General features: G+C 46.1%; 1 protein-coding gene across 4 annotated transcripts in view; it reads left to right on the top strand.

Moving 5' to 3' along the window:
- The window catches only part of PTPN2 (protein tyrosine phosphatase non-receptor type 2), a 95,171-nt gene that overhangs the window by 39,856 nt on the left and 40,907 nt on the right, over window positions 1-14,408 (top strand). For all 4 annotated transcript variants that reach the window (XM_040994866.1, XM_040994864.1, XM_040994867.1 and 1 more), the window contains exons 3-4: window positions 9,079-9,179; window positions 13,532-13,630. In XM_040994866.1, the coding sequence (XP_040850800.1) occupies window positions 9,079-9,179; window positions 13,532-13,630 (200 nt within the window). The remainder of the gene's footprint in view (window positions 1-9,078; window positions 9,180-13,531; window positions 13,631-14,408) is intronic.

Consider the following 14,408-nt stretch of genomic DNA (forward strand, 5'->3'; position numbering starts at 1 on the left):
ATTAATTGGAAAAATAGAGTGACAGGAGAAACGAAGTAAGGAGAGATTGATTGAATCTGTATGCTGGTTAACTTCCCAGTCAGTGCCCTTGCTGTGGCTCATGCTTTTACCAGTGGATATAATTGGCCAGCCCAGCCTGGCTTTCCCCCTAATCCAGCTCACATGCAGGGCAACAGGAGTTGTAGTCCTGCCCAGCCTGGTCTGCCCCTAGTCCCACTCTCATGCTCACGAGCCCAGCAGGGGAGTCCCGCATCTCTTGTATGGGGTTCGCACCTACCTCACCCCTGCCCCCCACAGTCCCCAGGACTCGCACGTGCTGGTGGGTGCTGCAGCCCAGTCTGTCATGGCCCATCTCACCTCGGCATGTGTCGGCAGGTGCTGTAGCCTGGCCCAGCCTGGTCTGCCCTCAGTCCTAGCTTGTGCTGTTGTGTGTTGCCTGTTGGCTTCCTTTCTAACTCTTCTTTGACCTGTGATGTTTGACCATGCTTTCCTTCCTCCATAGCGTATGTTTTCTCTTTTCCTCTTTCCTGGCTGCTCACTCATTTTCTGAACTTGTTCTCAGTTTCCTTTCTAGTTCAGGGTGTTTTCTGTTCTCTCACTCTGATAGTCGTAGGAATGATCTTGTCTGTGGGTCCACATCTTTGTTTGTGACCCCCACATCTCGTGCAGTGTGGTCTCGGCTGCAGAGCCATCTGTGCAGGTCGTGTGTTTCTGCCTTTTTTCCTACAGCTACCTCATCCTCAGTGTGTCTGGATGCTGGCGTTTGTATTCCTTCTGTATACAGCCCGTTGGTCTCAACCCTAAACCTGCTTTTAGTGGCTTTCCCCTATATTTATAAGTGGTTCCACTGTGCACATATTTGCTGAGGGCAGAAGCCTACACTCATTCCTTCCTCAGCTCTCATATCTACTGTGTAACTTCATAAGGACAAGGTGACTTACAGGAATGGAATGACTGTTAAAGGGTTGGAGTTCTCCCCAGCTTGTAAGTGGTATGTTTAATACAGTTTCGATCAAATCTCAGATTCTGATAGATGGAAAACAAGCTTACTCTAAAATTCATATGAAAGGCAAAGGAACTAAAATAAAATGGGCACAGCAGTGGTTTAGAAAGACAAGGTGGAAGAAGCAGCGTGGCTGATTGGAACACGCATGGCATGCAGTCCGTGTGGTCCTGGCAGGGTTGCCATGTCAGGAGCAGAATTCAGGAGTCAGCAGTCTCATCCAAGTGTGAGGAACCGATCCTCCACAAAGGTCCCAGCAGTTTAATGGAAAAATAGTACTGTGTGTTTGTAAGAGGATTTATTTCAAAGCTAGAGTTAGAGAGAGAAAGAGAGCAAGCGAGTGAGACGTCTTCCATCTGCTGATTCACTTCCCAGGTGGCTGTAAAGGCCAGGCTGGACACAGCTGAAGTCAGGAGCCTGGAGCTTCATTTGAATTTTTTTTTTTGAAGATTTATTTATTTATTGGAAAGTCAGCTATACAGAGAGGAGGAGAGACAGAGAGGAAGAAGATCTTCCATCCGATGATTCACTCCCCAAGTGAGCGCAACGGCCGGTGCTATGCCGATCTGAAGCCAGGATCCAGGAACTTCTTCCAGGTCTCCCACACGGGTGCAGGGTCCCAAAGCTTTGGGCCGTCCTCGACTGCTTTCCCAGGCTACAAGCAGGGAGCTGGATGGGAAGTGGAGCTGCCGGGATTAGAACCGGCGCCCATATGGGATTCCAGAGCATTCAAGGTGAGCACTTCAGCCACTAGGCCACGGCGCCGGGCCCTTCATTTGGATTTTCCACATGGGAGTGGGGATCGAAGTCCTTGGGCCATCTTGCACTGATTTCCCAGGTGCATCAGCAGGGAACTAGATCCGAAGTGGAGCAACAGGAAATGAACCAGGCATTGTATGGGATGACAGCACTGCAGGTGGTGGATTGGCCCAGTAGCTGTGATGCCAGTGCCAGTGTTTCTAACAGTCAGTATTAGAGTAATTACACATTCATAGGCAAAATCACTCCAGGAATCTCAGCTTACACTGTACATCCTGTACAAGCGTCAAACCATCCCCTGTGCTGCTGGAAGTTATTTTCATGAGTCAAATCTTAGGCCTTTCCTTTTTTATTTAGTTGTTTTTAAATTTTAGATGATGTGGGCCCGGCGCGGTGGCCCAAGTGGTTAAAGGTCCTCGCCTTGCACGCCCGGGATCCCATATGGGCGCCGGTTCTAATCCCGGCAGCCCCACTTCCCTTCCAGCTCCCTGCCTGTGGCCCGGGAAAGCAGTCGAGGACGGCCCAAAGCTTTGGGACCCTGCACCCGCGTGGGAGACCCGGAAGAGGCTCCTGGCTTCAGATCGGCATAGTATCGGCCCGTTGCGCTCACTTGGGGAGTGAATCATCGGACGGAAGATCTTCCTCTTTGTCTCTCCTCTCTGTATATCCGCCTTTCCAATGAAAAAATAATAAAAATAAATCTTTAAAGAAAAAATTTTAGATGATGTTTGCATAGTTGATCAGGTAGGGAAGGATCCAGAGTTAGGGAAAAGTGGGTGTTATCGTTGTTTCAAAATTTTATATTTCTTCCTGTTTCGGGGGTGGGGGGAGTAAGGGGAGAAGCCACACCCAGCCTCTCAATCACCCCACTACCTGGGGATGGGGAATGGCCACCTGATATCAACCCAGAGTCCTGGTGTGGCGCATGCTCTGAAGGTTCTGCGCAATCCAAAGATGAGGCATCCCTTTCAACGTCCATTGGCTGACACGGTTGACCCTAGCGTCTCCATTTGCCCAGAGATTTGCTGTCATTGTGGCTGAGGTAGTTGTTCAATTTGTTCTGCCACCCTTTCTCTGGCCTGGTACAGGATGTCCTTTGCAGGCCCCAGTGGGCTGCCATATGCTCTGTGTGGATCTGCAGGCCCCAGTGGGCTGCCATATGCTCTGTGTGGATCTGCAGGCCCCAGTGGGCTGCCATATGCTCTGTGTGGATCTGCAGGCCCCAGTGGGCTGCCATATGCTCTGTGTGGATCTGCAGGCCCCAGTGGGCTGCCATATGCTCTGTGTGGATCTGGAGGCCCCAGTGGGCTGCCATATGCTCTGTGTGGATCTGCAGGCCCCAGTGGGCTGCCATATGCTCTGTGTGGATCTGGAGGCCCCAGTGGGCTGCCATATGCTCTGTGTGGATCTGGAGGCCCCAGTGGGCTGCCGTATGCTCTGTGTGGATCTGGAGGCCCCAGTGGGCTGCCGTATGCTCTGTGTGGATCTGGAGGCCCCAGTGGGCTGCCGTATGCTCTGTGTGGATCTGGAGGCCCCAGTGGGCTGCCGTATGCTCTGTGTGGATCTGGAGGCCCCAGTGGGCTGCCATATGCTCTGTGTGGATCTGGAGGCCCCAGTGGGCTGCCATATGCTCTGTGTGGATCTGGAGGCCCCAGTGGGCTGCCATATGCTCTGTGTGGATCTGCAGGCCCCAGTGGGCTGCCATATGCTCTGTGTGGATCTGGGCCAGCTGTCCACTGCTCCATCTTTTCCATTGAGGGTGACAGTTCTTGCAGATGGGCCCCAGTACCCAGGCCATTTGCCAGACCCTGCCAGTTTCCTGCCCTCAGGGCTCATGGACCTGGCACCCACCACACAAGCAGGTCAAGTACACTGCAACCTAGGACCCACAAGGTCCCCCACCCCCAGGTCTCATGGACCTAGTACCCACTGCACAGGTGGGCTCAAGAACCTGGGCCACGTGACCTGGGCCCTGCCAGATACCCTGCCCTTGGGGGTAACTGGTCCCACTGTGCACCCAGGCACAAGGATGTGGGCCAGTGACCAGGTTCTTCCCCAACCCCTCGCCCCCAGGGCTCACAGACCTGGCACCTACTGTACAGGCAGGCCAAGAACCCAAGCAAGGTGACTTGGGCCCCGCTGGAACCCTCACCCCCGGAGCTCAGGGACCTGGAACCTACTGCGTAGGCTGGCCCAAGGAACCAAGCCAGGTGACCCGGGCCCTTCCGGAACCACCAGCTCCTGAGTCAGTACTTTTTTTTTTTTTTAAGATTTATTTATGTATAAACTGCAGAATTACAGAGAGAGAGAGAGAAGGATCTGTTATCCATTGGAGCTGGCACTCACAAGGGATACTGGCACCTCAGGAGGTGGCATAGCTGACTGCTACAACGTTGAAAGAATTGCCCCGGTGATAATGTGGTGCCTGCACAGCTCATGGCGCCCTGTGGAGTCTCTGGGTGTGATCTGGGGCCTCTCCTTGGTGACTTCTTCAGTCTTTCCCAATTCGCCTTTTATTCCCCCTGAAATCTGTTCTTTGGCTAGTTTCCTGTATCCTTCCTCAACCACCTGTCACAGCCTGCTCATCTCATGAGGCCTACCAGTCATCAGCTGGTTAAGCTTTTCCCCACCATACTTGATGCTTCAATTACAGTCTTCAGATTTATTACCTAACAGAAGGCTTTTTTCTTCCTTTAAAAAAGTTCTAGGGCCCAGTGATGTGGCCTAGCGGCTAAAGTCCTCACCTTGAATGTGCCGGAATCCCATATGGGTGCCGGTTCTAATCCCGGCTGCCCCCACTTCCCATCCAGCTTCCTGTTTATGGCCTGGGAAAGCAGTGGAGGACGGCCCAAAGCCTTGCGACCCTGCACCCACGTGGGAGACCTGGAAGAGCTCCTGGCCCCTAACTTCGGATCGGCATAGCACAGGCTGTTGTGCTGACTTGGGGAGTGAATCAGCAGACGGAAGATCTTCCTTTCCGTCTCTCTTCCTCTCTATATATCTGACTTTCCAATAAAAATAAAGAAAGATCTTAAAAACAAAAAAAAGTTCTAAGCAGACTGGTATTGTGGTATAGTATGTAAACCCATCGTCTGCAAAGCCACCATTCCATGTGGACATTTGTGTCCCAGATACTCTGCTTCCCAGCGGGCTCCCTGGGAATGGTCTGGGAACAGACCCAAGTGTCTGAGCCTGTGTTTTAGAATCAAGTGGAATTTTAGACCCCTGCCCTTGGCCTGGTGCAGCTGTGGCTCTTGTGGCCATCTAGCGAATGAAGCAGTGGTTAGAAAGTTTCTTTCTTCTGTCTCTCTCTCTCCCTCTCAGAAACTCTGACTTTCAAATAAATAAAAAGACCTTAAAAAAAAAAAAAAAAGAGAGAGACTCTAAGCAAATAACAGTTATCCTTATATCCCTTAAAATGTTTGTTGCCTACACATCATGTGTGAGTGCTGAGATAGTAGTGAGAAGGACAGAACAGACCATCAGAGAATGTGTGTGAAGAAGTAAGTCAGGCCAGATCTTCAAGGAGATGGTGTCTGAGAGAGAAAAGTTGGAGCTAAGCCTGGAGGTAAGGGCGGTGAGGAGGCTGATGTCAGGAGGCTAGAGCAGGTGGGAAGGCTGCCGACGGCACCGGTGGAGATGCAGGATGGAGAGCCAGGGTGCTGGAGGAAATGCCTGTCACCCCTAGCATCGAACCCCCTTGTGCTGATTCCAGTGACTGTCTCAGAGCTTCAATGGGCATAATATTCACATTGTAGGTGTTTGAGGAATCAGAGGCAAGCAGTGAGATGCGCCGTGCCATCAGCATTGCGGTGGTAGTTCTAGTTAAGTATGTAGTCAGTGAGAAACCCTTCTTCAAACAGAATCTTCTTTGCAGAACAAATAATTGAAATGTTAGCACTCTGTACTCAAGTTTGTGGTTTTTATTTTTGGGGATTTTGTGTTAAATGTATTTGAAAGGCAGAGAGACTGGAGGGGAGACAAAGTTCTCCATCTGATGGCAGTGGCCAGGGCCAGGCGGGCTGAAGCCGGAGGCCAGGAACTTTTTCTAGATTTCTCACATGGATCCAGGATCCACAGGACTTGGCCTGTCTTCTGCTGCCTTCCCAGGCACGTTAGCAGGAGGATTGTCTGAAGCACACCTGTGGAATGCCAGTGACACAGCAGGTGGAGGCTTAGCCTACATGCCACAGCACCAGCCCCCACTTTGTCTTCCTCGTTAATGTAGTCGTGTTGATGGTGCCTTGGCTCTTGGTTTGACCCTTCCCTTTGGCTCTTCTTCTAGTTTATGAAAGAAAATCGTACAATTTGTATCTCAGCTATTTTACTTGCAGGACTGAAGAGAGATGGCTTGACTTTTATCAGGAAATGCCATTTCAGGGTAGACATCACAGTGTAAAACACTGGATTACTCCAGGAGAATAGGCAGACCAGAGCAGGAGCGCTCAATGGTTCACGCTCTGCTGGTGTGGTTGGTTTTCTCGTCTGTTTGATGAGCCACTTCTTCCTAGTCTGTGGTTTCATGTAGCCTGTTGAGGATAGTTAGGATGAAAAATGATAAATTAGATGAAACCCTTGGGCCCTCCCCCCCGTTTTTTAAAACCCTGGTTATGACAGAATGGGAAGAGGAAGTGGATCTTTATTGTCAGCTCAGGCCACAGGCTGAGCTAGTCATTTCGTGAAAGATGAAACCATTTCTCAGAAAACACACTCCCTGAGGGTAGGAGGTAAACGAACTCTTCGTCAGAAGTTGGTTTAATCTTCATCCAGCTTAGAAACCACAATTCTATTTGGGCATTGCGTTTCTTGGTTCATTCAGTGACAGGAACAGATGATGGCCTTGCAGAAAAGAGGCCTGTGCAGTTCCTCCAGTGGCGCTAATAGCTGTTGAAAAACCTGGCTTTTCTGTGGAAGTGTGGTTTGCTGGCACCCCAGGCAATGTAGTCTAAACTGTCTTCATTCTGCTCCCTTTACTGGATCCTTTGCAGCATGGGGCAGAGACAGACAGACAGACAGACAGACTTAGAATGGTTGTGAAGTAGTCTTTATACATACAGCCCAGAGGTTAGGGGACTCTCATCTTAGTATTCAGATTTCAGAGGTTCCTGGCAGGGTAAACTGTGGAAAAGAGAAAACAAGTCACTTTATGTTTTCTAATTCAGAAGCTGGTGGTTTGCCTTGGGATAAAAAGCTGGTGGCTTTGGGGCTGACTGAAAGTAACAGGGCAGAGAAAGGAGGAAAGCTGCTCGCTTGGCAAGGAGCATGTCGGCTGTACAGATAATGCAAAGCTCACATCGAATGATTCCTCCTTGGACAAGCAGGCACGTCCTTTATGTTTACTGAACAATCTACACTGTGAAGTCACAATGTCTTACTGAGAGACTGCGACCGTTTCCATTCCTGAAATGCACGTATTTGTCATGTTTTTTCAACAGTTATTTTAAGGTGATGTGTTTTACTTAGCACCAGAAACTCCAAGTTTTCCCCCTCTACACAGCCTTCTCTGAATCAAAAAGTGAATACATTTTTGTTAACCTCCTTAATAAACAGAATTAAAGTACGTATCTAGTGATGTCGATATGTTTTTGAGAATCCCAAGGTGGAATTATAGGTTCATCCAGCATTTGGAACAAATTCTGAATACCCCCAGAAGTTCTAACAATCACCTTTCCTTTTTGGTGTTATCTGCTGGCAAAATTCAAAAAGTTGAAGAAGTTCATGATATTCCTTTGCGCTTTGTGAACTGTGTGTAAATCAGGGCTGAGGACAGGAAGCAAGGGCATTGCCTGGAGCCGAGCCTGGAGGCCTCCAGGTACCTTCAGGTAGCACCTGTGCCATGCTCACTCCAATAATACTCTCAGGCTGGTTTGTGGTTACTGTTTATATAATGCATAATGTGAAAGCTGGAGTGGGTTTGAAAGATTGAGAGAAAAAAAGTAGGGAATTCTGGGTCAAAATCTGACACAAGTATCAAATGCTTTAGATCTCAGATACCTAAAAACTGCACTGCCGGAGGTCTTTGGCTAGGCCTCTCTCCTCCTTGTCCCTGCCGAGTTCTGGGAAAACGCCAGGCAGGATAATTGAACTTCCAGTGCCCTGAGAGATGAGCCTTCTGAGTGTTTGTGGATCCATTCTGCTTGTTGGCCAGGTGGCTGTTTTTAGTTGTGCAATAGGTATGAGTAACAGCCTTGGGGGTTGTGTTCTTTCTGTAATTACAACAGGAGTAAATACCTTCCTTTGCTGTAACACTGAAGTGGACTTTGGGTAAAAGCATCAATTATTCTGTTGGTATGTTGAGAGACATACAGAGTCATTCCCTTGCTAATTAGATAGCTGACCTTTTTACCATCTCATATGCTTATACATGGTTGAAGAGTGATTAACTTTTTTTTAAAAAAAAGGTGATTTTAAAAAAAAAGTTCTTGCTGACGTCATGTTTCCGAGAACACTAGTATATGTGATTTACTATAATAAGAGCTGAGTTTTTTCCTGTTGGCAAATGACATGTAATATTTACAAAGGTCTTGGGTTCAGTCCAGCAGAAACATCTCAGATAAACTGATGTGTGAAAGGAAACCCATCCAACATTTTCTTCCAGTTTTTTTTTTTTTTTAATTTTGGCAATAGAGGAAAGTGGATACTTACTTCCTTGAGGGGAAAACTTATACTAGAGTGCATTTTCCAGAGTTATTGTCAGACATCAGGCTTAGTTACCATGCAGTATGTGCCTCTTATAATGTTTAGGATTCTAAGTTAATGTTAGTTCTGTGCTGTTTCCTCCTTGTCTTCCATTTCCATCAAAAATGATAATAAAGTCACGTTTTGTATTTTTCGTATTTAAGGTAACATTTAAAACATACGTATTTTTTCAAACCAGACACATGTATTTAAAAAAACTAGAAATATGTCAAAATCGTTAAGTTTTAAGTTATATAACATCCTCACTAGTCTTTTGAAAAGTGAAGTATTCCACTTGTGTTTTGGTATTTTTCAGCACTTCACCTAAGCATAGGTAAGTGCTGAGAAAGTACTGAAACCTTGTTGGCTGCCCGTCAGTTGAGAGGGGAAGAGAATGAAGCACCACCTCCCGGGGACTGCAGTGTCTGTGGTGTAGACAAAATTCACTTGTAGGCACAACAGCCAGATGCTCCTTTCCCTCTAGGAAGATAAGTGCTTTATTTATTTTACCCTGCTCAACTCTGGTCAGCTTTTCAAGTTTCTTCTATCCATTTGTTAATACGTAGACCAACACTATTAGGATTCTAAAAAATGATAAACTTGCAATGACATTTATGGTTTTCATTCTCTATTTTCAGATGATCACAGTCGTGTTAAGCTGCAAAATACAGAAAATGATTATATTAATGCCAGTTTAGTTGACATAGAAGAAGCGCAAAGGAGTTACGTCCTAACACAGGCAAGTAGTGTGGTACCAAGCAGGCGCCTGAAAATAGAATCTGGGGGGGTTCTGCTTCAGAGCAGAGCTAAAGTACATCTTGCCTGCTTTGGGAAATGAAATCTGTGCTTTTTTTCTTTCTTTTTTTTTTTCCTTCCTTATTTGTTTTGTTACGTAGTGAATTATAGACAGAGTTCATTTACTTATTTTAATTTTGATGATCTTTACATAGTTGATTAAGGTGTAGATGAAGTTTGGCATACTTAATAATGTCAAAGTAAATTTGTGGAGTTCTACTTTTGTGAAGGAAAGTGCTTCTGATATGTCTTGGGCCACTTCTCAGGCCAAGGTCCTTGCGTTTCACCTCCCACAGAGCTTTGCTAATATTCTGTCAGTCCTTCCTGTTCTCATACGACCCATCTATACACCCGGAGGCCCTCGGAAGCCTTTCTCTGCGCCTCAGATGGCATAGGTTTCTGAGTGCACCCGTGCTGTGGGTGGTGTCTGGCCAGCTGCAGGCCTGGAGTGGAGGACCTGGCGGCTCTGTAGGCTTGCCCTTGGCCACTGCTGAGTGCGTTGGCACACCCATGGGCAAGCACTGCTTTCCCTCCATTTAAGACGGTTTCAGAAGTGACTTTGAAAAACATGACTGATTTGAAACGATATGAGAAAATTTGATGTTGTCAGAAGTCTTTCAGATTCTAATAGCTATATTATGTTACGCTGTTTCTCATTCACAGGGGACTAAAATTTACTGCTTTGTTTTACTTGAGATACAATAGCTCCTATAAATCAAATAGAAGACGAATCAGCCTTTGGAAAAATTGATAAAAATGATATAAATTCGTAGCTCAAAGAATAAGATACAGGTAGACAGCTTAGGAAATTTTAAAAAATCATGGAAAATGAAATCAAAAGATGTTTATTGGGGCCCATGTTGTGGCACAGGGGTTTAAGCAACTGCCTGTAGTGGCATAGTTTGCAGTCTCGGCTGCTCTGCTTTTGATCCAGCTCCTTGCTGGTAACGTGCCTGGGATGGGAGCAGAGGGGGAGTCCCAAGTACTTGTGCCTTGGCCACCTATGTAGGAGACATAGATGGAGTTCCTGACTCCTGGCTTCAGGCTGGCCCAGCCCGAGCTGTGGCAGCTGTTTGGGGAGTGAACCTGTGGATGGAAGATTAACTCCTTATCCAGCTCTGCCTGTACAACAAATAAATAATACATATTTAAAGCAGAGAAAGTAAAAGACGTTTATTTTGGTACAACAGTGGTGAAATCCGTGTGTGGTTTTTTCATGGTGTGCGTTCTCTGTGAACTTTAAAATGTTTATTTTACTTGGGCCCAGTGTGGTGGCACATTGGCTAAGTCCTCATCTTGGCACACACCAGAATCCTGTATGGGTGCCACCGGATCGTGTCCCAGCTGCGCCACTTCCCATCCAGCTCCCTGCTTGTGGCCTGGGAAAGCAGTCGAGGACAGCCCAAAGCCTTTAGGACCCTGCACCCGCGTGGGAGACCAGGAAGAAGCTCTTGTTTTCTGGCTTCGGATAGACACAGCTACAGCCGTTGCGGCCGCCTGTGGAGTGAACCAGCGGATGGAAGATCTTTCTTTCCAATAAAAATAAAATAAATCTTTAAAATGTTTATTTTACGTGAAAGGTGCAGAGACCTACAAGTGGACAGACTGACAGAGATCTGCTACCTGCTGGTTCACGTCCTGAACACCTGTAGCAGTCTGTGCTAGGCCAGACCAAAGCCTGAAGCCTGGGACTCGATCTGGGTCTCTCACACAGCTAGCAGAGATTGAGCCATCTGGGTCATCACCTGCTGCCTCCCAGGGTTCACGGTCTTAGGAAGTTGGGATTGAAGATGGAGCCGGGGCTGGCACCCAGATGCACTGACACAGGCCGTGACATTCCATGCAGAATGGTAACAGTTGTACTAAATGCTTGCCACTTCATGAACATTTTGAAGACTCTGTGTGCTAATATTTCAGAACTGTGCTGAAAGAAGCTTAACTTTTTTTATTGGAGCGTTAGATATACAGAGAAGAGGAGAGACACAGAGCAAGATCTTCCTTCTGCCAATTCACTCCCCAAGCGGCCACAATAGTCAGAGCTGAGCTGATCCAAAGCCAGGAGCCAGGAGCCAGGAGCCTCTTGCGAGTCTCCCGTGCGGATGCAGGTTCCCAAGGCTTTGGAGCATCCTCAACTGCTTTCCCAGGCCACAGGCAGGCAGCTGGATGGGAAGCGGGGCCACCAGGATTAGAACCAGCGCCTGTGTGGGATCCTGGTGTGTGCAAGGCGAGGACTTTAGCCGCTAGGCTACCATGCCAGGCCTGAAACTTATCTTTTAATTCAGTATTCTGTGACTGTTTTAATGTGTCCTCATGTATATGAGATAATACTCTATTCATCCAGTAAGCTAGGGCAGATAATTCCAAAGCACAATAGACAGAACTAAAACAAAACGAAGTAGGCTAGGGAATGTCCAGTCCGTGGGCTGTAGGAGGCCAGCAAAATCATTTGTCCTGGCCCTGCCAGTGCAACTCATGGCAGGACTTGACATTTAAGACATCTATAACAGGCTAATTTTTAATTTGATAATTTTGTATGTTCCACAAATGATGCTATATCCCAATGACGCCTGGCATGTATAGTGGCTTTTCCTAAGGCTTGCAAATAAGGATTTTAATTTGCCACTTTTGCCTCTGTAATATTTGAAATTTTTCTCATTTATGTTAATGACATTTTAAAAATTGAACTAGAGTTCAAAATTTTACTTTCTTTTCAAAGTAACTATGCTACTAAATGGAAAGGAAGGGCTTCCCTAGATCTCTTGTTACAGCTCTTTATTTGCCCATCATTTCAATATCATCATTGATTGTTCCTTCTCTTTTTAATCCTTAAGAATATGGGTCTTTAGATTTTCATTTGGCTTTCCCTCTTCCTGCCCTTCCAATCTATATGTGAGCTCTCGGGGACCACGACTTTCATCACTTGTAACCCAAAGAAGTCAGGCTCTGCTGCCAACACTTACAACTGGTTTCTTATTGCAAGATTTACTATAACCCTGCCCTGTGGCAGCCAGGGTTCAAAGAAAGCGACTTAAATACCAGGCCCTGCCGCTATGAACTTTACAGGAACAATTAAGTTGTAACTTTGTTCTCTATTTGACTTGCCCCAACTTCCTCCTTTCCCATGGAACTTGCATGATCTGTGGGAAGCAAGGCCTTTGTGCTGTAGACTCTGCAGGAGGCACAAAGTTTCCTTGGCATGTAGAACATGACTCAGCAGGTATCTCCCACTGGTGATTTGCCTCTGGTTTCCTTGTCATTTGCTGCAAAAGCATGGTGAGAGTAGTAACAGTATTAGGTGTGACGGTGTCTGGAGTTGTCTGGCGTTGACTCTTTGGAGCAGAAGCTTGCCTCTGCGGTAACTTTCAGTTTTCACACAAGCCTAGTTGGGTCTCCATCCCCCAGCTCTAAAAGCTACCTTATGTCCTAGATATTTTATTTTATTTTATTTTATTTTATTTATTTATTTATTTATTTATTACTTTCTTTCTTTCTTTCTTTTTTTTTTTTTTTTTTTTGCTAAAGTAATTACAGGGGTGCTTTTTTAAAGTTCATGGAGGCGGGGCCAGTATTGTCTGTGATGCCAGCATCCCACATGGGCACTGGCTTATGTCCCTGCTGCTCAGCTTCTGATTCAGCTCCCTGCTAATGCCCCCAGGAAAGCAGTGGTAGATGGTCCAAATGCTTAGGCCCCTATCAGACACATCAAGATCCAGAAGAAGCTCTTCAGCCAGTCTTGGTCATTGTTACCTTTTAGGGAGTGAACCAGTGGACAAAATTTCTCTTTTTCCGTCTCTTGTATCTTTAAATAAAAAAAAATGATCTTTAATGAAAAAAATTCATGCAAGGGCAGGATTTATGCAGCAGTTAAGTTACCACCATTGTGTATTCAAGTGGTTTGAGTCCTGGTCACTCCACTTCTGAGCCAACTTTCTGCTCCTGTACTCCTTAGGAGCCAGCTAGGCATGGCTCAGATACTTGAGAGCCAGCCACCCACACAGACTGAGCTGCCTGTTACTGCCGTGGTCTGGCCCAGTTCTGGTTGTGTGGGTATTTGGAGAGTGAACAAGTGGGTGGAAGATGATCTGTCTTTCTTTCAAATGGAAGAAAAAGTTATTTTTTTTTAAAGTTCATGAGAAATGAAGTGGCAGTTGTTTCTTTTTGATACAAAAGTTTTTAAATCCATGTACCGTTTTTCGTAACAAATTTTTTATGAATTTTTTTGAAGACCTCTTGTAAAGTCAATATTGATCCTTTATAACCATGATCAAAAATCTGTTCTCTGCTCTGCTCTTCCAGGGTCCACTTCCTAATACATGTTGTCACTTCTGGCTCATGGTTTGGCAGCAAAAGACCAAAGCAGTTGTAATGCTGAACCGAACTGTAGAGAAAGAATCGGTGAGTAATATTGACTATTTACAATTTAGTGTTCTGAATAGAACCATTAGTTCATAAAAGTTCATAAAGATGCCATTTTGGGGGAGATACGTGTTTGTTTTGTTGACTTGCTAAAACTAGTCAGCAAAAGAATTAATATGTTGTTTCTATTTTGCACCTTAGTCTCCAGAATGTAAATAAAAAAACAGTAAATACCACCTGCTAGTATTTTCAGAGATCCATGGAATTCCTAGACTTTTTCAGGATCTCTGTCACTTACTACCAACATTCTGAAAATGTAAATTCCAGTTTATGTCCCGGCTGCTCCACTTCCAATCCAGCTCCCTGTTAAAGGGTTGGGAAGAGTATCAGAGGCTAGCCCAAGAATTTGGGCCCCTATTACCCACATGCGAGACACAAGTGGAGCTCCCGGCTCCTGGCTTTGGCCTGGCCCGACGAGCATTTGCAGTCATCAGGGAAATAAACCAGCAGACGGAAGATAGCTCTGTCTCCCCTGCCTCTCTCTGACTTTCAAATGAATCAGTTGGTCTTTTCAAAAAGATCTTGTACTGTTTTACTAATTCTTACTTTTTTCTGATGCTCTGTCAGTTTTAGTTTGCTAGTATTTTGATGAGGATCTTTAGTCTGTATTCATCAAGGAAATTGACCTGTAGCTTTTTGATTTTGATGCATCCATGTCTGGTTTTGGTATCAAAGTGGTCCTGGCCTCATATAACAAATTTGGAAGTATTGCTTCCTGTTGCCATTTTGAAAAAATTTAAAGATGGGTGTTGATTCT

This window comes from Ochotona curzoniae, unplaced genomic scaffold (genome assembly GCF_017591425.1).
Source record: "Ochotona curzoniae isolate NIBS_2020 unplaced genomic scaffold, NIBS_Ocur_1.0 contig_908, whole genome shotgun sequence".
Classification (NCBI taxonomy): Eukaryota; Metazoa; Chordata; class Mammalia; order Lagomorpha; family Ochotonidae; genus Ochotona; species Ochotona curzoniae.